General features: G+C 55.0%; 7 protein-coding genes across 7 annotated transcripts; 5 read left to right on the forward strand and 2 right to left on the reverse strand.

Annotated features, from left to right (window-relative positions):
- Window positions 1-1674, reverse strand: IUM83_14516 (GTP-binding protein 2; the record flags this gene model as incomplete). Its single annotated transcript, XM_067939270.1, has 1 exon — window positions 1-1674. One exon carries the CDS (start codon window positions 1672-1674, stop codon window positions 1-3), a length of 1674 nt encoding a protein of 557 aa, XP_067793581.1.
- Window positions 1675-2752: 1078 nt separating this feature from the next.
- On the forward strand, window positions 2753-3079 carry IUM83_14517 (uncharacterized protein; the record flags this gene model as incomplete). The annotated part of the gene is made up of 1 exon (XM_067939271.1): window positions 2753-3079. One exon carries the CDS (start codon window positions 2753-2755, stop codon window positions 3077-3079), a length of 327 nt encoding a protein of 108 aa, XP_067793546.1.
- A 3508-nt stretch (window positions 3080-6587) lies between these two features.
- On the reverse strand, window positions 6588-7154 carry IUM83_14518 (uncharacterized protein; the record flags this gene model as incomplete). Its single annotated transcript, XM_067939272.1, has 1 exon — window positions 6588-7154. One exon carries the CDS (start codon window positions 7152-7154, stop codon window positions 6588-6590), a length of 567 nt encoding a protein of 188 aa, XP_067793580.1.
- A 4087-nt stretch (window positions 7155-11241) lies between these two features.
- Window positions 11242-12839, forward strand: IUM83_14519 (putative sphingosine kinase; the record flags this gene model as incomplete). The annotated part of the gene is made up of 4 exons (XM_067939273.1): window positions 11242-11721; window positions 11805-11850; window positions 11928-12104; window positions 12181-12839. The coding sequence occupies 4 exons, from the start codon at window positions 11242-11244 to the stop codon at window positions 12837-12839; spliced, it is 1362 nt and encodes a 453-aa protein (XP_067793542.1).
- Window positions 12840-12897: 58 nt separating this feature from the next.
- IUM83_14520 (Sphingosine Kinase) lies at window positions 12898-14648 on the forward strand (the record flags this gene model as incomplete). Its single annotated transcript, XM_067939274.1, has 4 exons — window positions 12898-13001; window positions 13649-13737; window positions 13798-13887; window positions 13951-14648. 4 exons carry the CDS (start codon window positions 12898-12900, stop codon window positions 14646-14648), a joined length of 981 nt encoding a protein of 326 aa, XP_067793611.1.
- A 1021-nt stretch (window positions 14649-15669) lies between these two features.
- IUM83_14521 (uncharacterized protein) lies at window positions 15670-18339 on the forward strand (the record flags this gene model as incomplete). Its single annotated transcript, XM_067939275.1, has 1 exon — window positions 15670-18339. The coding sequence occupies one exon, from the start codon at window positions 15670-15672 to the stop codon at window positions 18337-18339; it is 2670 nt and encodes an 889-aa protein (XP_067793612.1).
- A 736-nt stretch (window positions 18340-19075) lies between these two features.
- Window positions 19076-20003, forward strand: IUM83_14522 (creatine kinase, mitochondrial precursor; the record flags this gene model as incomplete). The annotated part of the gene is made up of 2 exons (XM_067939276.1): window positions 19076-19776; window positions 19874-20003. 2 exons carry the CDS (start codon window positions 19076-19078, stop codon window positions 20001-20003), a joined length of 831 nt encoding a protein of 276 aa, XP_067793613.1.
- Between the last annotated feature and the right edge of the window lie 156 nt (window positions 20004-20159).

Raw genomic sequence — 20159 nt, forward strand, 5'->3', positions numbered from 1 at the left:
TCATGCCAAACCCTCCAGCGTAGCCATAACATCAAGCAGCGAGGCGCGAATTGACTCGTCACACGACTCAATTTGCGTGCACATCCGTAGTACACTGCACGACTCTTTCGTTTGCCTCTGGATGGACACTTTCGACGACTCCAATTCGCTGACCTGCTCTAGCAATTCGCTGCATTTGGCTTCGGCAGCTGAATAATAATGCTGAACGAACATCTGCAGCGCTTCCTTTTCTGCAATCTGTTTCACAAGCGCATTGACACCGTCGCGGGTTCGTTTGTCACCTTCGTTTGAGGGCTGCCCAACGCTTTGATGCTCCATCTTGACCTGTTGCTCCCTCAAAGCATCGTTTTGCGCCTTGAGCTCTTCAATCTCGGCCTGCATCTCGCTTGCCAATTGCTTCTGTCGGGATTCGAGTTCTCTGAGCTCCGCACAGCGGTCCTGCACCTTGCTGAGCTCCTCGTTCATGTCGTCCTTTTCGCGATGTTGGGCCGCCGACAGATCCGACATTTGCTGCTGAAGCTGAGCGACCTGCTTTGCAAGCTCCTCATTCTGAGCTTCCATATCGCTCGCCTTCGTCTTGGCATCATTAATCTCCTGCTCCAGCTCCTCGAGTCTCATCGTCTTCTCGGAGACAGAGTCCATCGTGGAGCTGAACTTTGCATACAGGATCTTGAGCTCGCCCTTCCGCTGCTTCCCCTTGTCGACCTCTCTCTTGGCAGCCGCCAGGGCTGCCGCCATCTTCTCCTCTCTTACCTTGGCAGCCTGTAGCTGCGCCTGCAGCTTCTTGATCTCCTCGTTCTGCGTCATGCTGTGTTGAACGGCTTCAAACTCGCTGGTCTCCTGCGTCTCACGCAGCCGGCGCGTCTCCTCCAGCAGCTTCTGGTTGTGCTGCTTCAAGCTCACCCTTTCCCTCTCCACACACACAAGCTGCTCCCTCTGCATCTCCACCTGCTGCTTCACCAGCTTCAGCTCCTGCTCCGCCTCCTTCTTCTGCTCCACGAGCGTCTCCAGCTCGTCGGCGTGACTGGAGCGCAGCAGCTGCTCCTGGTCCGCCCGGAGCGCCGACAGCTCCAGCTCCTTCTCGCGCTCCACGGCGCGCGTCTGCGCCAGCTGCGTCTCCAGCTCCAGCACGCGGTCGTCCGCGAGCTGCTTCTCCATGGCCTCGAACAGCTCCGTCTCGCGCGCGCGGCGGTGCAGCCGCTGCAGGCAGCTCTGGGCGTCCGTCTGGAGCGCGCGCGCCCACTGCAGCCGCTCCTGCTCCCGCCCCAGCTCCTCCTGCAGCGCGCGCGCCTGCACGGCGTCCACGGCGGCCGTCAGCGCCGCCTGCACCTCGCGCGCCTCCATTGTGCGCGCCTTGGCGGCTAATTCCGCGCCCAGCGCCGCTAATCGGCGCTGCCAGAGCGCGCAGCCGGCTAGAAACCTGTCCATCTCCTGCGTGGCCTGCTGCGAGTGCTGCAAGAGCGCGCGCGGCGCTTTGAGCGCCGGAATCGGCGCGGAATGGGGCCGCGCGGCCTGCTGATTCTGCTGCTTGTGGCGGTGCTTGTCGCGCGCGGAGGACGCGGATGGACACGCGGACGAGCGGAGCTTCTTGTCGCTGGCGGGCGGGGAGCAGGAGGCGCTGAGGCGCCGCTTGCGGGGCGAGCGCGACGGCGCGTCCGGCTGCTGCTGCTCCATATTGTTGCGCGTGCGGGAAGGTAAGAATGACTTGGCGGTTGTATGCGGACGGAATGTAACGCCGGAACGGTACATTGCGCCCGCGATGGTAGGCGTTATGGTTTGGGAAGAGGACAGAATTGAACGCCTTGTATTGTTACGGATGGTGAAGGTTGTCTGAGACTAGACGATTTCTGTAGTCAGGAACTGTCAGGCTCGAATGCAATGTGGGATCCGCAGCGCTGAGAGGAAGAAGATGACGAAGTGTCTGTTATCGACGAAAACGCCGCGATCAACAGGCAAGCGTTCACGCTCAAATGAAATTTTTAATAGCGACGATGTCGAATTACCGAACGACGTTGGGGGGTTGTGCTCGTACCTGGATGATGTGAATGTGCCCGACGAAGACACGGCATGTCATCCCAACGATAACACGAAGGAGAAACTCAAGCGCTTGAAAACTGCAAATCAGGCTTTGCGACAGGATCTAGCGCGTAGTCGCCGAGTAGGAACTACGCTGGAATTGGACATGGCGCTGCTTCATCGCCTGCGGAGGAAGGAGCTGCGAAGAGGACGTCGAGCTAAACGCAAAATGCGAGCCCGTGAGAACTCTGTCGCTGCTCGTGAAAAGAACTGCACAAGCTTTCAGCAACAGCTCGTCGAATTGAAAGCTCGTGTCCAAGTTGATTTGAGCTTGCAGGAACAAAACGAGGTGAAGGCTGTGGTGCGAGATCTTGTGGATCGCGCGGAGCTGTCGGCCGAACGTGCTAACGTCCAACAAGGAAAGGAAGACTTAACGTGGTCGAAATGGCAAGAGCAAGACCTTCGCGAGTGCATTGCTCGTATGGAGAAAGAGTGGCGTGGAGCGGAGAATCTGGCCGACGTCGAGCTGCAATTAGTGGCCCAACAAGTGAAAAGCTTGGAAACACTGCTCAAAGTCTCGCAGCATCATCTACAATACGAAAAACAAACAGGGACAGAGTTGAAAGCTTCCTGCACGCTGTTGCAACAGGACAATGCCAATAAATCGGGATGGCTCACAGCGTTAGCACTCGGTAGCATGTCCCTGGTAAGTACCCAGACCAACCAAGTGATTTGCATGGAAGCTGAGCGAGCCCAGTGGCAGCACAGCAACAGCGAACTACAGCAAAAACTCGAGGAACTTCACGTGGAGCAGTCGAAACGCCAGGAAAAACTCCTAGCCGACAACGAGCAGCTTCAACAGCAGACCAAGGCCGCCGAAAGAGCAGCGAAAAAGTCGAGACACAAGTACAAGAAGTTGAAGGCTGAGGTCAAAGTCTTGCGGGGTCAGCTCGCCACGCAAGCTAACGCCCGCTTTGCTCTCAACCCGCTGAAAATTGACCACAGTTCTGCCGGCCGGCTGCGCACTCTACGCAAGACGAAAAACCACCAAGGCGGCATCTAATGGCGGGTCTCTGCCGCTGTGCGTTCGTTAGTTTGAGCCAGTGTTTGAAATTTTTTTTTGATTTATCCGCCGGAAGAATATTGCAAATAACATGCAAAACTAATTTCCCGCTAGTGATGTTCCTGTGTCGTTCATACTTCAATTTCGGCCGTTCATCTCGAGATTCCCCCGACAGCTAGTCGTCGTGTGACAGCAGGGCATAAATCCTCTCCACGACGTCTTTCACTGAATTGCGAGTAGGGGCATCATTCTCAATAGAAATCAACGCCACTTGGCTTTGCTCGATTCTGTCGTCCAGACTTCTCAAGAAAACCCACTGCGTGAAGCACGTGACGATGCTGTAGACTTTTGCTGCCCCCTTTGCTTCCGCAAACACTTCGCTTCCAACGTACGCTTGAGCGAGACCCTGTCGGAAGTTGTACTTCGCATCGACAACGCACACTAATTTACTGCCGCGTTCAAGCACAAACGCGAACGTGGTATCCCATGAGACTTGACCCCCAGAAACAGTTCTTTTAGCGTGCATTTAGACATCGTCGAAAAGAGCACAGGCGCTGGCAACGACCGGGACGATGAAGTGTAATCGTTCTACATCGACAGAGAGCCCGTACGCTTTGGCCAGTAGACTCAGATATTCATGCAGCACATTGAGCTTTTCGTCAGGGATTGGCTTTCGCGGTTGCTTGTAGAATTTGATTTCTAGAGCTCGTTGGAGCTCGTCGACAGGCAAGCTTGAGTCGTCCGTGGAATCCGCTTGCTTACCACTCTTCTTCCGGTCAAAGACCTCGTTCAGCTGGTCCCATCTTCGTTTGCGAAGTGGATGCGGATCCGTCGGGGCATCACGCATTTCCATTCCCGGGTGTGCCGCGAGCACGTGGATAACGTCGTCTTCAGCTTCTTCTTCATCCACCCCTGGAAAGCCGAACGCTCCGTAATCGACACGACGGGGTGTGCTCATTTTATTATCATCGTTCTGCATGATTCCAAGATTCCCAGAGGAAAACGGCCCGTCTCCAACATCTTCACATCGACGTCGCTTTCCTTCAATCAATTTGGGCCCTTCTTGGCAAGACACAGCGTCACATCTGCAGCCTCACGTGATGACCGATGCACGTTGGTTTTTGATCGCGTTCTTGAGGTCTCCGACCCTCATGGAACCTTCGATGCCTACGACGAATAGCTTCCCATCCCCAACAACCACGTATGAGGATGTCCGAAGGAACATCCGAGAAAGATGAACTCAAGTTCCTTGCCAAGAACCAATCTGTCAATCGGACAGGTTCTGATCGACCTGTTGACTATCCGATGGATGGCAACTGGCCAAAGGGGGTTTTCTGTCAGGGACTTTCCTCCTCGTGCTACGGTTGAGTAGTGCGTGTAACTAGTAATGAATCACTTTGACATCGGACGTTTACCTCTCAAGTGTCTTCTCTATTACTAAGTAGCTTATACTGTTCCTGCTACTGTTTGGTGACCAAGGAAGTAGGACACGCTGGAGCGCTAAAGCTGCTACCACGCACACCAGCGACTTCATGGCAGGTAGGCAGCAAAAATTCAACACTGAAAGAAAAGAAGCGTTGGCTTCAAATTTTAGGCATAAAATTCAACACTGAAAGAAAAGCGTTGTCCTAAAATTTTCGCAACCACCCGGCCCATCCAGACTTCTAATAAGATAGGGTTACTAAAATGCCACGATGGGTACAAAGTTTACACCCACCCGAAAGGGGTGCACTGAGCATTTGCATCTTTTGAGCACGTCTATCCAGGATGCAAGTGATGCAAGTAGCGGATGCAGAACCAGTTCTGGTAATCAAGCCCCTAGTTGACACGGCGTTTCAAAGGAAGCGAGTCCTCCTCTATGCAATTCTCGTCACTAGTACTCATCATTGACATAGAAGGAAATATTCGGCAGATGGATTACAGAAAAGCTATGGATGATCTTGTTCTCAACTTGGAGAAAGCTAAGACTGGGTCTGAATGCAATACTACTCTTGCGCAACAACCCGAAAATATGTTCGAGGCAGCAGCTCTGTACCTGAAAAAAGTTAACCCTTGTCGATGTTTTTCCTGTAAAGAAAATGAAAAGGCCCCTGTTAAGGAGGGTCGAATTAGTGTCATCAACCGCTGCTGAGCCCGTACAACTTTCCGAGCCCCTTTCGAATCTTTCGTAGCGTGCTGAAAGAATTCTGTGGTGACCGTCTACCTCCATGGTCATTACACTACTCAAGCGGTGCCGCGGGTCACAGTAAACGCCGTTGCGATGGAAGCACCCACAAGTCCCGCCTACAGCAAAGTCGCGTTACTTTCCTGATTGCTTCAAATCTATTATGCATGTTGCAGCACTACCTGGTAGGCCAAAACAAGTCTCCTTACGTGAATAGAAGATTTCCTTTACGCGTGCAAGAACTTCGGCTCCAACGGAAGCTTGTGCTAGGTCCTGCTGAAAATCGCTTAGCTTTGAGATGAGGATGCCTTTGCGTCTACAGCCACGTTCGAGCGCGAAGTCGAAATGCTCCACTCCGTGAACATGCTTGCAAGCAACAATTTATTTTTCAAGAAATCGGGCCCCTCCATCGAAACGACTGCGACGCAGGCAAACACAGGGAAGATAAGGTGTTGTCGTGCATGGCGCGGTAGGAGCGTAGTGTAAGGAACCTAAATACACCACTTTCACAAGCACTTACGGTGCTGTCGTTTCCTCCTCCCCCCTCCCCCCCAAATACGGTGTTTCCGATCGCATCCGCCAACATACTCAGCTAGTCATGCAAGACTTGAGCTTCTCATCGTCGATACGCTTCAGTGTTTGTCGCACCCCACAGCTCGCTCAAAGTTACCAAGCGTATAGGGAACGAAATTGCTAGAAGCTTCAGCGATGCCCGTTTCGTTTCAATCAAGCCCCTCATTCCATCTTTTTTTGTGGGCAGCGCAACAAGAACGCGGATTTCACTGTCTAGACCGTCTTCGTCGTCTACTTCTGGGAACCCAACGCGTCGTCGCTGACCCAGTCATCTGTATTCATCTCGTTCTCGGTCTCCACGTCGGACAGTCAACATTTTCACATCGGGGTCAACGCGATCGATTCTCCTCGATCGCGCTCGCGAGATCTCCTCCCGACGATAACGTACCCGACCTCCTTCATATCCAAGACCAAGTCTCGAGAGTCGATTCGCGTAAGGTTATGATCGAAAATTTGCGATTGCCTCCGTCCCAAACTCCGCAAGATTGCCAATCGTATCGTTTTGGTGAGCTATCGTATCGATGAGCTGCTCCCCGCTTCGTTCATGCTGCCAACGCTTTCACCTGATCCCAGCTCTTGAACCAAACTAGCCTCCACTCGTATTACGTCACGCAAACTCAACCGCGCAGCAAAGTCGCGAGGAAGTGGAAGCCGCAAACCTGATTACGTCAAAAGGCCGAAGTCCAGCGAAGGAAGCTTTTAGGGGGAAATAAATATCTGTCGCTATTTATTCGGCCACACTCGTCTGTCCTCCGTCCTAGCAGCTCCTCCCTACTCCGACGACTTCCTGCGGTCGTCGGACTCGTCTCCGCGGCCGAAGCAGCGCGCGTACGGGTGTCGGCGATGCCTCGGCTTGGCGTAGATCTCGGGCGACGGCGGCGGCGACTGTGACGGCGACGCGAAGCCGCCCCAGAGGCCCGAGAGCGAGCACACGGCCTGCTGCCGCTCCAGCCGCGGGTGCAGCAGCCGCGGGCCGCGGAACGGGAACGCGCCGCACGCCGGCGGAGGCGAAGAAGAAGAAGAGGACGATGATGACGACGACTCGTCACTGTCCTCGGCCGCTGCGTGGCACGGCCGCCGGTGGTGGTGGCCGAAGTGGCGGTGGCCTCTGTGGTGTCTGTGCATCTGCGGCGCGTCGTCCATGGCCTCGATGCGCTTGCGCCACGACTGCAGCAGGCACGGGATGGCGCCGGCCTCCGCCGCGTCCGCCGCGAGGCAGCGGCTGCGCACGCGCTGGCGGAGCTGCTGCAGGCGCTCGCACAGGAAGCCGCCGTCGGGCGACGCCGCGGGAGACGACGAGGCGGAGGACGGCGCGGGCGAGTCGGCTGGGCGGGGCATGGTCACGTCTGGTCTGGTGGTGCGCTGAGTAGTTTACGGGTCGGGCCGGCCAATATTCACGGGACGCAGCGAGATGGCGAGTGAGTGAGGAGGGATGCGTCCCCGCTAATGTATTGGCTTCTGCTCGAGGAAGGAAGGAAGGCGAATGCGTTGCGGCCGGAATGATGGTAACGGGCCTGGCTCTGTGCGCGATACTCGGGGCGAGTCAATTAGAAGTCGATGGGGACGTGTGATTGTGGGCGAGCGCTCGACTTGACCCTCTCGCCGTCTGCGGCCAGGGTGTTTGCTGTTTTCGATGCGGTTCGCGGTTGTAAGCAGCGGAGCGGAGTTTACACTACTCGGCGTCGTGTCGTGTAGGTGGCGGGCGGGTTGCCGCGGCGATGAGGGCTGCGGATGACCTCGATGTGGTCGGTTTACGCACGGATTTGCGGCCTGTGCGGCGCACAGTGCTCGCTGCTGGAGGTCGGCATGCATTCGCGCCACGCTCAGGCGAATGTATGCCGGGCTGAGTGATTGATAGCTATGTCACGTTGCTGCCGCTCGCCTCAACTCAAGCCACCTGCGTCGTGGCGTCGAGCGTGATCAGCACAGCGTGCGAGCGGGTCAAAATAGAAATCAGCTGGGTAGAAAGTGAGGGCTCCTCAAGGCGTGCTAGGCGTGCTCTGCTACGAGCAAGAGCGTGTGTACATGTAGTAGGTCCTGGTGGTAATGGCGAGGATGCAGCGCTTCCTATTCCGTTCGAGAAGGAGGCAGGCCACTTCAACTTCTCTCTGCGCGCGCCTTTGCAAAAAGGGAAACTTGACGCTGCAACCGAACTGTCGCGGCTCCACGAGCAAATCCTCTGAGCGCATGCTCACTCACCGAGTTCTCAACATACAAAGGAGAAAGGATAGGATTATGGCATCCGAGCCGAGCCTCGACCCGCCGACGCATTTGCAAAGTACTAGTACCTGCTGCAGCTTGCAAACAAAAGTTGTTTCGTAAATGATAAGTTGGTAGACGTGCTGGTAGCGCAGAACGGTCTACAGAATGTGGGTTATTGGCCGTCGAATGAACAGGCCGCTTGAATAGTCAAGCAGAACAGTCAAGCCTCGACTATTCTGTTTGACGATTCTGCTGGCGGCCTTCATTTCGCTGCGCAATGGCTTGCCAACATTCTCATCTCGGGCAATTGCTTCATGCGCACAGCGCCATTGGAACGACGTATGTGTGACATCATCATTTCAGTCCCCCAAAATATTTGTTGTTGGTGTCTAGCCCTGCGGCGGCCTTGAGGTCTACTAACACTAAACTAGCCATTGTGACATTACAAAGTGTTTGCCACTACAAACGCTGCAACCTGCGTTGGGCCGCGTAGGCACGAGCATCGGGCGCTATAAACGAGAACACGCTTTCGTTCTCGTTCGTTTTAAAGCTTCGCTGAAGGGCAGCGCCTCCGCGTTGAGTACCCATCCGCGAGGACTGTCGTCACTCACACCTACAATTAGGCAACGCTCTTGTGGTGTTGTGGGGAAAGTCTGCGCTTGCGGGCAAGTCCGGTGCAATAAGCGCCGTTGCCATTGTCGAGATCTTCCAAGGGGCACGTTGAAGCCACCGGCTTCCCCTCCCCTTCTAGGTTCAGATGTATCATCTGAGACCGCGTCAAACAAAAAACTGATTACGAAGCTAAGTACGAATCGCGATTTAACCGCATGAATCGAAAGTTCTCTAAAGCTATTGGTCGTTGGAAAATGTTAAGAACTCATAAAGTTGCATCAGTAGGAAAAAATATCCCCATTTTCGGACCCTGATTTTATTTGGGCGTCCGCGCTCAACAATTTTTCAATTTGAACGTATTGTATATTACCGGGAATATCGTGTAAAAATCAATCGAAAGAGAGTATTTTCGCTTTCTATAAGTGATTTTTAGCTTTTAAAGTTTGATGTCCGGTTCTATATGAATTTGTGATTGACCAACTTTTAAAATCGATTATCTCGAAAACTCCAAAGGGTGACCGGGGACCGTTTTGTTTGCCGCGGTCTCAAAAAAAAATTGTTTTGGAACTGTTGGAGGCCAGATATATTTTAGCATTAATAATATTCTAGCATCAAAATTTAATTTTAGTAAATTTTAATTTGACGCACTTACACATCATCAGGTTGATAAATTCGACAGGACCAACCACCTCACCAACTCGATAATACATATTTTTAATATTGAAAGAACTGTTGAATAAGTGAGTTGCGCTACGAGTCGTAGCCTACCACAGGTTGCTGCGGTCGCTCGCTCGGGATGCTGCGGTGGTCGGTGGCGATTGAATCTGGACTTGGCGCTTCGTCCGGTCCAGCCTGCTGTCCTCTCAGCTCCTCCTACTGACGCGGTGTCCGCAGTACCGAGGGAGCGTCCGTGTGGTGGTCAACAGGAACATCTTCTTGCGTCGTCGAACTCTCTTGTGTGTCTGGACTTGAACAAGCAGGACTTGGACTTGTGCTCGCTTCTAGTGGTGACGCCGCAGGACAGGATTCTGGAGCTGCGCACGGTACGTGCGCACAAATAAAATCCAAAAATTCGCCAGTCCACCACTCCGCCTTGTACTCGATGAATTCTTGGAGGAAAATTTTGGCCAGCGGGCTGTCGTCCGTGATCGGTCCATCATTGTAGAAGAGTTCCTTGAGTTCCGCCCCGCGGTAAATTGCGCCCAAATAGTACTTGCGCATCTTCCTCTACACTCGCTTCTCGAATGTCACCGGGGTGTCGTATTCCGGGCAGTCTTCCGCTGGATATTCGACCCGAAGCGGCTTCTTCGCCGGCGAAATTGCTGCGTAGCCGCCCGTTCCCGAGCCACCGTGGTGAATCGACTAGGTGGCACCAGCGACGGCGTGCTTCCTGCCTTGACAATCGTCGTGCTCTCGTCGTGTCGTCCAGCCCGACGCCGCTCCGGGATATCGACATTTTCTGCAGCTGCTTCAAATAACACCTGGTAAGATGTCAAATACGACATTTTAGCATGTCGGACGTCCATGGGGTTGTTGGTGTGGTAGGTCTTGTGACGCCCAGACTTGGTCTTCTTGTCTGCGGGGGCCATTCCTGCCAGCATGAGCCCTCTTTGATGCCTGTGAACGCCACGTTAACCTCACCACTCAGCGCACTAAAGACAGCAGGCAGCCCAGTAATGACGACCATGGCTCGGTCAAATACCTGGGCACGCTGTTCCGTCGGGTCTTCCTCTGTTGCTTGCTCCTGCTGCGAATATGGACTTAGTGCCTCGTCCGGTGTAGCCTGCTGTCATCTCAGTTGACGCGGTCAGCATACGCTCAGTTACCATTGTCGAGATCTTCCATGGGGAATTAATAAAAGTATTATTGGTGATTTAACTGATTTAGAATAACTTGTTTGCAAAACAATTTGGAGCTACAAAAATAATGTGTGATCCTGTTATCAAGTGAAAAATAAAAATAAATTCAAGTTTAACTTCAAAAGTTTATATAATAATACTTTACAATCAATAGAAGAATCTAATCTTTGTTAAGTAATTGGTAGTGATATTTATACGGAGGATTTAATTTTAAATATGCATTTAGTTAATCGTTTGAAAAAGAAATTGTAATTTAGCGCATACATAAAACAGTGTTCGCAATGTAAAGGTATTTGATTGAACGTTTAAAATACAACACATAAAAATCCAAATTCAGCAATGAGAACAGTGGCAAAATTTCACCTATCGAATATATATACAATAATTACTTATATACCAGGTATTGGACATACGTTACAAGAACATTCAATTGTTTTAGTTAGAGGTGGGAGAGTTAAAGATTTGCCCGATCAAAAAATCATTTGATTCGTGGTAAGCCTGTCGCTCCGCTCTGGTATCACTGTGTCTGAATGTCATCTGATACCAAAGGTTATTGTGGTTCTGCGGCGTATTCAACACCTCATTCCGTCTAACAGCCAATTATTTTCCGAAGGGTATACTAACTCGCGTTGTCTCGACTTTGATTAAGCAGCACGACACCATCGTAATCATCGTTTTCTACCGACTTATTTTAATTTGACGCACCTCCACATCGTCAGTTTGAGAATTTCGACGAGAACAACCACCCCACCATGTCCGCGACGGAGGCCCCCGCGGCGGCCCCACCGACTTCCAGCGCGCCGCAAGACTCCGAGCCGAAGCTCGACGCGCAAGCTGCTGCCCCTGAAATCCCCACCTCGCTAGCCGCGATATTGGCCGAGTTACGGCTGGAGCAGGTCTTCAAGACCCTGTGGCGCAGTAGCAGCCACGAGTCCGTGCAGTTCCAGCTCACGCCGACGCACTGCGCGGCCGAGGCGCTGCAGACCAAGCAGCAGACGCTCCACCTGCCGTGGAGCGACGTGCTGGGCGCGCACCTGCTCACGGCGGACGGGGAGCACGTCCAGACGCCCGTGGACGCCGATGCCGTGCAGGACGACACCAAGTTCCTGCTGGGCATCTTCGCCTGCCTGTGCAAGACGCACAAGCCCAACACGCTCAAGAAGAGAAGGATCAGCGAGTTCTTCTTCCGCTTCAGCGGCAAGCAGATGCCGCAGGTGCTCAAACTGCAGAAGGTCATCAACTTCGTGGCGGACCCGAGGAACCAGGCGGCGGTGGAGAAGCTCGAGACTCTGGACGCGCTGGAGGTCGTGGACAGACCGCAGCGCAAGTTTTGGTCTTGGTGAACCCTGTCAGTGGATCAGGTGCGTGCTGTGGAATGGAGAGTTGGGAGGGAGGGTTTGTTTTTTCATTTGCTGACGGAAGGCTGTGGGTGATGCAGGACGCGCGTTGCAGATTTACGAGAACAAGGTGGCGCCGGTGCTCCGGTTTGCCAACGTGGAGACAGAGGTGAAGGTCATGGACCATGCAAACCACGCCATGGAAATCGTCATGGAGGTTCCACTGGGTGTGTACGACTGCGTCGTCGCTGTGGGTGGAGACGGAAGTCTTTATGAGAGTAAGTGGGGCTACTTATGTTTTCTCTTCTGCTGGGGACACGAAGCTTACTATAGTTGTGTGCTGCGTGTTTACAGTCGTGCAGGGCTTGATGAAGCGGCCGGACTGGAACGTGGCGATCCGGCAGCCGATCGGCATCATTCCTGGAGGGTCTGGCAACGGGCTCGCGCACTCCATTGCCCATCAGAGCGAGGAGAAGGGCAAGCCTGTGAATGCCGCCTTCATCTTGGCCAAGGGCATGCCGCACAACCTGGACATCACGTCGGTGCGCAACGGGAAGGAGACGACGTACTCGTTCTTGTCGCTGGAATGGGCCTCCATCGCTGATGTCGATATTGGCTCGGAGAAACTGCGGGTGCTGGGTGCACTGCGCTTCACGGTCGCATTCGTCAACCAATTGGTGTTCCAACGACCCGAGTACCCCGGTAAGATCTGGTACCTCGAGGAAGGAGAGAACGAGGAGCCTCCACACTACTTCGACTCACACGATCCGAACTCTACGGAGCGGCCGAAGATGGACCTGTTTGACGGTGAGGGCCAAGGCCCCCCTGAGACGTCTGGCCCGGAAGACGCGAAGGACGAAGAGGCTGCAGAGACGGCTGAGAAGACGGAGCAGCAAGGCGCCAACGGTGGCAAGTGGAAGGAGCTGGGCAGCCATTTCCGCATCGTTTGGGTGATGAACGTATCGCACGCGGCTTCGGACGCCCACCTTGCCCCCCGGCGCGGAGTTCGATGACGGATACAACTACATCACCTTCATGGACGGTGCCCACCCGCGCAAGGATCTATTGGCCATGATGCTGGCCATTGAGACCGGCGATCACATGGACAAGAAGGGAGTGCAGCAGGTGCGCACGCGAGCCTTTAAGCTGGTGCCCGAGCGGTCCACGGACCTCATGTGCGTGGACGGCGAAGTCGTGGACGGCCCCTACCTCGAGGCACAGGTCCACCGAGGCATGGCTCGCATTATGGCCGTCCCTCGCTGGCAGGGCAAGAATGGAAAATAAGTTGCTGGTCGACTTATGAATGCATGAGCTGCTACGTGAGTGAGGAAGATCCGAGATGCAAAAAGCCGAAGGTTGACCGCATTGATGCAGTTGTGTAGTGGTGAGTTTCCAGCGAGGTTTACCTTGAAAACACGATCGTAACGGCTCCATATTGTTAGCCGCTTCCTACTACTCGAACACGAGTACCGATTGTTGGTGTCGGAACCATGGGCGGTACGCTTAGCAACCAGGTGCCTGTGCCCGACGAACGCATGCAGCACATGATAGCACAGCTAAAGTGTACGCGAGGCTTCTCTTTTGGTGCTTACCTGTAATAGGTTAACGATTCACTTCGCTGCAGTGACAGCCAAGGATCTCCGCGTACTCTACAGCAGATTTTCTCGATACGACAAAGAGGTATGATATTGTTGAGTTCATCGTATTCATTCAAGGCACTCATTTTTGCTGTGCTTGTTCTTGAGTAGTTATGACGCCTAACGGCAAGAGAGATTGAATTCTGATCACAGTGAAGTCTAACGGGGCTTGTGCAATGACGTAGCAAGAGCGGTACCATTGATCGTAGCGAGTTCTACACCTCAATTGACGAGAAGCACTCGGAGTTTGGCGATGCGATCTTTGCCCTCATCGGTACGCTTACTTCCATCGTAACATTCATGAGCCGTGCATTTTGCTCACTGTTTGCAATAGACGAGGACAACAGCGGTGTCCTAGACTTCAGCGAGTATGTCGAGGCTCTGGGAAAATTTTGTCTCCTGAACAAGGAAGACATGCTCAAATGTACGCTCCTAGAACTCCAAGTCGAAATTTGGATTGCAGCCACTTGACGTTCACCGCCTGCAGTCTGCTTCAACGTGTTCGACGACGACAGGAACGGCACAATCGAAGGCGAAGAGTTGACACACCTCCTAGAAATCCTGCACGCAGACGAGCAAACCAGTAACATGAAGCACGCGCTGAAGACCTTCGACTTCAACGGCGACGGCAAGATCGACTTCTCGGAATTCAAGCAACTCAACGCGCAGTTCCCCAGTCTGCTGTACCCCGCCTTCCGTATTCAACAGAACATGAAAATCTTCACGTTAGGCGAAAAGTGGTGGGAGCGGAAGATCGAGGAGCTGGCCACTGAGCACCACGAAAAACTCGCACAACTGGCAGCACTGGAGAACGTCGAGGATTTGAGTGATGAGGCCTTGAGAACCAAGAAGGCGGAGATGGAACGCGTTGCAAAGCTGAAGCGGCAGGAGCAGGCCATCCGAATCCGCATGGGCTGCATGTACTACACGTGCTGTCCGTGTCGACGGCGGCTCTACATCATCGACGACGAACAGCCCGATGACGACGACGACGACGACGACTCGGACGAGGAGCGGGCTCGGCGCAAGAAGGTGACAGAAGCCAAAAAGGGCAAGAAGGACGGCAAGAAGAAGAACATCGTGCCGGTCGGCCCTCGCAAGCCTCTCAGCCAGGAAGAGCGACTCGAGCGGGCACGAAAGCGCAGGCTACGAGATATGCAGGACCGACCCACGCGCAAGGACTGAGCGGCTCTCCCGACATCGCCAGTTTTCGCCAGTTATGCGAGGGGAGCAACTACCAGTAGTTAGTAAGTGCTGCCTTCTTCCTCATCCGTTGGGTGTTCGCGCTTGAAAATTCAGAAATGAGCTCGCTGTCGCATTCGTTGTAGTTGGTCCGTTCGTGTTGGCGCTATCGATCGTCGATCTTGCTTCGGGCTGCAAAGCTACGTAGCACCTCGCTGTCTCAAACTGATCCACCCTGCGACCACTGAAGTTGACTTCCGGCCTCTTAGTCCTAACCAGCAACTTCTCGCCAAGCTTCCATCGCGCGATAATACATGTAGCACCACCAACCACACTCCACACTCATGGCAGCGAACGAAATGCACCGCTGGTGTGCATGACCGATCCCTTTCTCGCACGCTTTGCATTAATCTGTTGAAGACTTCAACTTGAAGCAGGCGATATTAAACCGACGGGCACCATGGACGTGTGCAGGCAGTATCAAGTCAAGGCGCCTCGCATAGAGCTCTGCACATGGCGGGCATGGTGCCTTCGACCTTCAGAGAGAGAGAGAGAGCCGGAAGGATACCCGGAGATGGACGCTTGGTGGACGTCCATCTTCCTCATTCAGCAGCAAAGACACACCGACCACCACCACCATCAGAATCGAGTGGGCACGGCGCTTAGCTACTAGCTATCGGTATCAGCTAGAGCCAGCCAGCCAGCCACGCCGGGCATTCTTCCCTTTGGCGTGCGTGCATAACTATCTCGCCAGAGGTGCATGGCGGTCTGCCGCTACGAGAGTCTTTGTGTGGTGCCGCACACGACATGACGAGCATTGCATGTATTATACTTCAACGCCCGCCACGATGTGTAGCACCTGCGTTTCTGAGCAGAAAGGTGCGAGTGAGTCCTTCTCTCTGCCGACTCAGTGGACACAGCGGCAGCGCAAATCTGAATTAGCTCAAGCCAAGTCAAGTCGAGGCGGTCGAGTGCCAGGCTGCAACGCCGGTCGTTTCGCTCCAATTGGGGGTATTTGGTAGCAATGCTGCTGTTGCTGCTGTTGTTGTCGCTGCTGCTTGAGCAAGTTGCTGCGGCCAGCGGCGACGACGCCACGGTGCCCTTCAACTCGTGGAACAATACGGCGGACACACTGCAGTATGCTCTGGCCTTCATCGTCGTGCTGGTGGCCGCGCACCCGCTCGGACTCTTCTTCCCCAAGCTCTTCAAGCTGCCGCTGATCACGGGCTACCTCGTGATCGGCATCATCGCCGGGCCGTTCGTGGCCAACCTGCTGCCCAAGGCGCTCGTCAACATGCTGTCCACCTACGTGAGCGCGCTGGCGCTGTCCTTCATCTCGTTCCAGGCGGGCCAGGAGATCTATCTGCCGGAGCTGAGACCGCAGCTCAAGCAGATCTTCACGCTGCTGAGCGTGCTCTACGTGACGGCCATGGTCATTCTGACGACGGTGCACCTGCTGGCCCACAACGCCTTCTTCTACGACCACTTCACCACCAATTGTCAGTTGGGGATTGCGCTCATGTTCGGCTCGATATCCGTGTTGGGGTCCCCGGCGACTGTCATGGCGATCAAGATCGAGCTCAACAGTGTCGGGCCGTTCACGAATTTGATGTTAGGAGCCACGATGACGGCGGAATTTGTCGTGCTGGTGTCCTTCTCGATTTCGCGGATTGTGTGCTCCATCTACTGCGCGGACCTCAACATCTCCATCGGGAATTTATTTTTCACGCTGTCGATCGTTGTTTCGAACCTCTTGCTCGGTGCGCTCATTGGACTGGTGATCATCCTAATTTTCCAGATCCCCGGTAGCACAGCCGATGAACACCTGGATCTGCATGACCCGCAATCGATCACAGCCTCGAACTACAGTCAAAAACTTGACTTAGAAACCCCACAAGACCCGGATCGGATGCCTCACCCTCACAATGCCTACGTGGAAGAAACGGACCACGAACGCAGACGATCGAAGAGACCTGCTTTCTGGACGACAAGGATGTCCTTATATGTCAAAGGCTTCCTCTGGCTTACGCTGGGCTACGTGTTTTATATTTCGACAACGACAATTAGTGATGCGACGGTGGCGTCATATGGGCTTTCGTGGGAGGTCAAGTTCGAGCCGTTGCTCGTGCTGATGGTTGCTTCATGCCTCGCCGGCCACTATTCACTTATTCGCCATGACATGCATGTGATCCTGGATACCGTGGCGCCGTACATGTTCCTGCCTTTCTTCGTGATGACTGGAGCGGCTCTGAAGCTGGACAAGGTGGTGGATGCGATTCCGCTCATGAGCTTGTACATTTGTCTGCGATTTGTGGCGATCTTCATCGCGTGCTACTTGGGCGGGCGCTTCCTGCTGAAGCTCACGCCGAGGCAGTACAACAATCTCTGGCTGACCATGACTCCTCAGGCTGGTGTGGCTCTGGGTTTGGCCAACGAGGTGAAGGCGCTGAGTACCGATCCGTGGGCAGGCGAGTTTGCAGCGACAATCGTGGCAGCAGTGGTTGTAAACCAGATCATCGGCCCTGTACTCTGTGCGATTGGCCTGAGTCGCGCCGGTGAGAGCATGTACGACCGAGTAGCCGAGCCTCAACCTGCTGAAGACGGAGCTAATGTTTCGGATAGCGAAGGCAGTGTCAACGGTGGCCGAAGTCTTCGCCGAACTCGAAGCCGTCTCTCCAGCAGCAACATTACACAAGGCAACGGTGACCCACGCGCGCTGCTACCATTTTACAAGGTTAAAAGCGCAGTTGTGATCGGAGAAGACGAAGTGGCATTTGAAATTGCCTTAGAATTATCCCTTTATGGCGCTCAAGTAAATGTGCCACTGCTAGACAAGGAGCAAGCGGACAAGTGGCACACGATCAACGAAACAATTTTGTCACGATCCGCCAAGGGCGAGTTGATCCAGTACAAGAACAAGGTGCGAGAACGCAAGCACGACGAGCACGTGCAGGGAATGTCGGCGGCTGACGTGCTGATCTTCACTGGGGACGGCATGCGAACGCTTGAGCACGTCCGGACGATGAAGGCCCTCCTGGGAGAAGAACACCCCCGCATGATCGCAGTCATTCCCGACTGCACTTTCAGCAAGGACCTGAAGGAGCTGGGCGTCCTGATCATCCAGCCGTCCATCGCGTTAGCGAATATCGCGACCCGCATGGCACTACTGGACCCGAAGCTCGCCGAGTCCCTTTCGCAGGAGATCAGTACCACGAGCGACTTCGCCACCGCCGCGTACTTCATGAACCGCGACTCGGTGCACTCGCTCTCGGAGATGCGTCTCGAAGGTCGTCGTCTGGCACTCGGCCGGAGCGTCGTCAACCACCACTCAGTCAACTACGACCGACTTGCCGAAGCTCTCGCAGCCGAAAACCTCCCGATGCCACCTCCACCGTCGCGTGTGTCCATGTTCGGTACCTCTGCAGCCGGATTCGACCCGTTCGCGAGACGCGGCGATGGTATGTCGGCCTACGAGCACTTCGTGGTGCAAGATGAGCCCGACCCGAACGACGAAACGGTCTTCAACTCGCAGTTCGTCCAGCGTTCACCTCGCCTCGGCGTCTTCCCGTCGCCTCATGGCAGCAACCCGTACGCGTTCGTGCGATCGCGATCGTCCCGAAACTCAGGAGGAGGTCGTCCTCGCTTGAACTCGGGACAGCGTGGACTCCAACGCACGTATTCGGATCTCGTATAAACGGGAGGTACTTTTGGCCATAGTTTGATCACTTAGACGCACAAGAAGCAGCTCTGGATCAAGTTATTGGGCGGACTAATAGCAAGCTAACCATTATTATGAATCGACACGCAAGTCTTCACATTTCCGAAGTTTATGCTCTGCAGTCTGAAGGCGATTATCATAGCTGAATAATTTACTGCTACATGGATATATGCCAGCTCAGACTTGGAGAAGGGCGTTAACAACGCGCAGTGAGCTCCAGCAGCGCATTATTTCAGGGTTTCATGCCTGTATTGCGAGTCGGCTGTCCACAGCTCCAATTTACCTGCTGCTGCTGCTATTGCTGGCGACCAGAGTGGCGTGGACGGCGCCAGACTCGAAAACGCAACCTTATCACTGACGCCAGCTGCAGCAACAGCAATACAGCTACACCGGCGGACAATGTACAGCTGTGCAGGGTAAACTCAAAGCTCAACACTCCCGCAATAGCAGCCGGCAGCTGGTTGCAGCGCAGGTGCACCAAATGTAGCCATCTATAGAATCCCGTCCCTGAACCGCCGCGTCCCTTCGCGGCCGCATCGTATCCACCTGATGACTTGCTTCCAGTATACTTGGCGGCAATCATTTCGACACGGCATTGCGATCTTCCCGCACCCACCAGGAGCTCCTCCGTTCATTCCGCAGCTGGAGCCGCAAGCCGCACGCGCCCTCCAATCTCCATCCCTCCATCTCTCCATCTCTCTCGCTGCCAGCCATGGCCGAAGACGCCGCCTCCGCCGCGCCCGTGTCGCCCAACAAGCTGGCGCAGAAGCTCTCGTCGGCGCAGCTCACGGACGCCAAGATCACGGGCTTCCCGCAGTTCACGCCGGCGCACCGCTCGCTCATGGCCAGGCACCTGTCGCGCGAGGTGTACGGCCAGCTCAAGGAGCTCTCGACCTCCACGGGCTACACGCTGGACCGCGCCATCCAGACGGGCGTGGACAACCCGCACCTGGGCGTGGGCGTGACCGCGGGCGACGAGGAGTGCTACGAGCTGTTCAGGCCGCTGCTCGACCCCGTGATCGAGGGCTGGCACGGCTACAAGCCCGAGGACCAGCACAAGTGCGACATGGACGCGACCCACGTGACGGACGCCACGCTGCCCGACGAGTTCGTCGTCTCCACGCGCATCCGCGCCGGCCGCAACATCCGCGGCATGCCGCTGCCCCCCGCCACGTCCCGCGCGCACCGCAGAGACGTGATGAACCTGCTGCAAGCCGCGCTCGGGGACATGAGCGGCGACCTGGCCGGCAGGTTCTACCAGCTGTCCGAGATGTCCCCCGAGGACGAGCAGCAGCTCATCACCGACCACTTCCTCTTCCAGAAGCCCGGCGGCGGCACGCTGCTCGAGGCTGCGGGCGCCGCGCGCGACTGGCGGCGCGCGGCATCTTCCACAACAACGACAAGACCTTCTTGGTCTGGTGCAACGAGGAGGACCACATGCGCGTCATCTCCATGCAGGACGGGGCGACGTCGGCGCCGTGTTCGAGCGCTTCTGCCGCGCCATCAAGAGCGTCGAGGAGAGCATCAAGGCCAAGGGAAGGGAGTTCATGTACAACGAACACCTGGGCTTCATCGGCACGTGCCCGTCCAACCTGGGCACGGGGCTCCGGGCCGCGTCATGGTCAAGCTGCCGAAGCTGACGGAGGATGTCCCCGCTTCGAGAGGATTTGCTCGCTGCTGCACCTGCAGCCGAGAGGAACTGCCGGCGAGCACTCGCCTCCGTGGGAGGCCGCTCCATGACGTGAGCAATAAGCAGCGCATCGGCCACTCGGAGGCCGAGTTGGTGCAGACCATGG

This window comes from Phytophthora cinnamomi (assembly GCF_018691715.1).
Source record: "Phytophthora cinnamomi strain GKB4 chromosome Unknown Contig28, whole genome shotgun sequence".
In the NCBI taxonomy this organism is placed as follows: Eukaryota; Oomycota; class Peronosporomycetes; order Peronosporales; family Peronosporaceae; genus Phytophthora; species Phytophthora cinnamomi.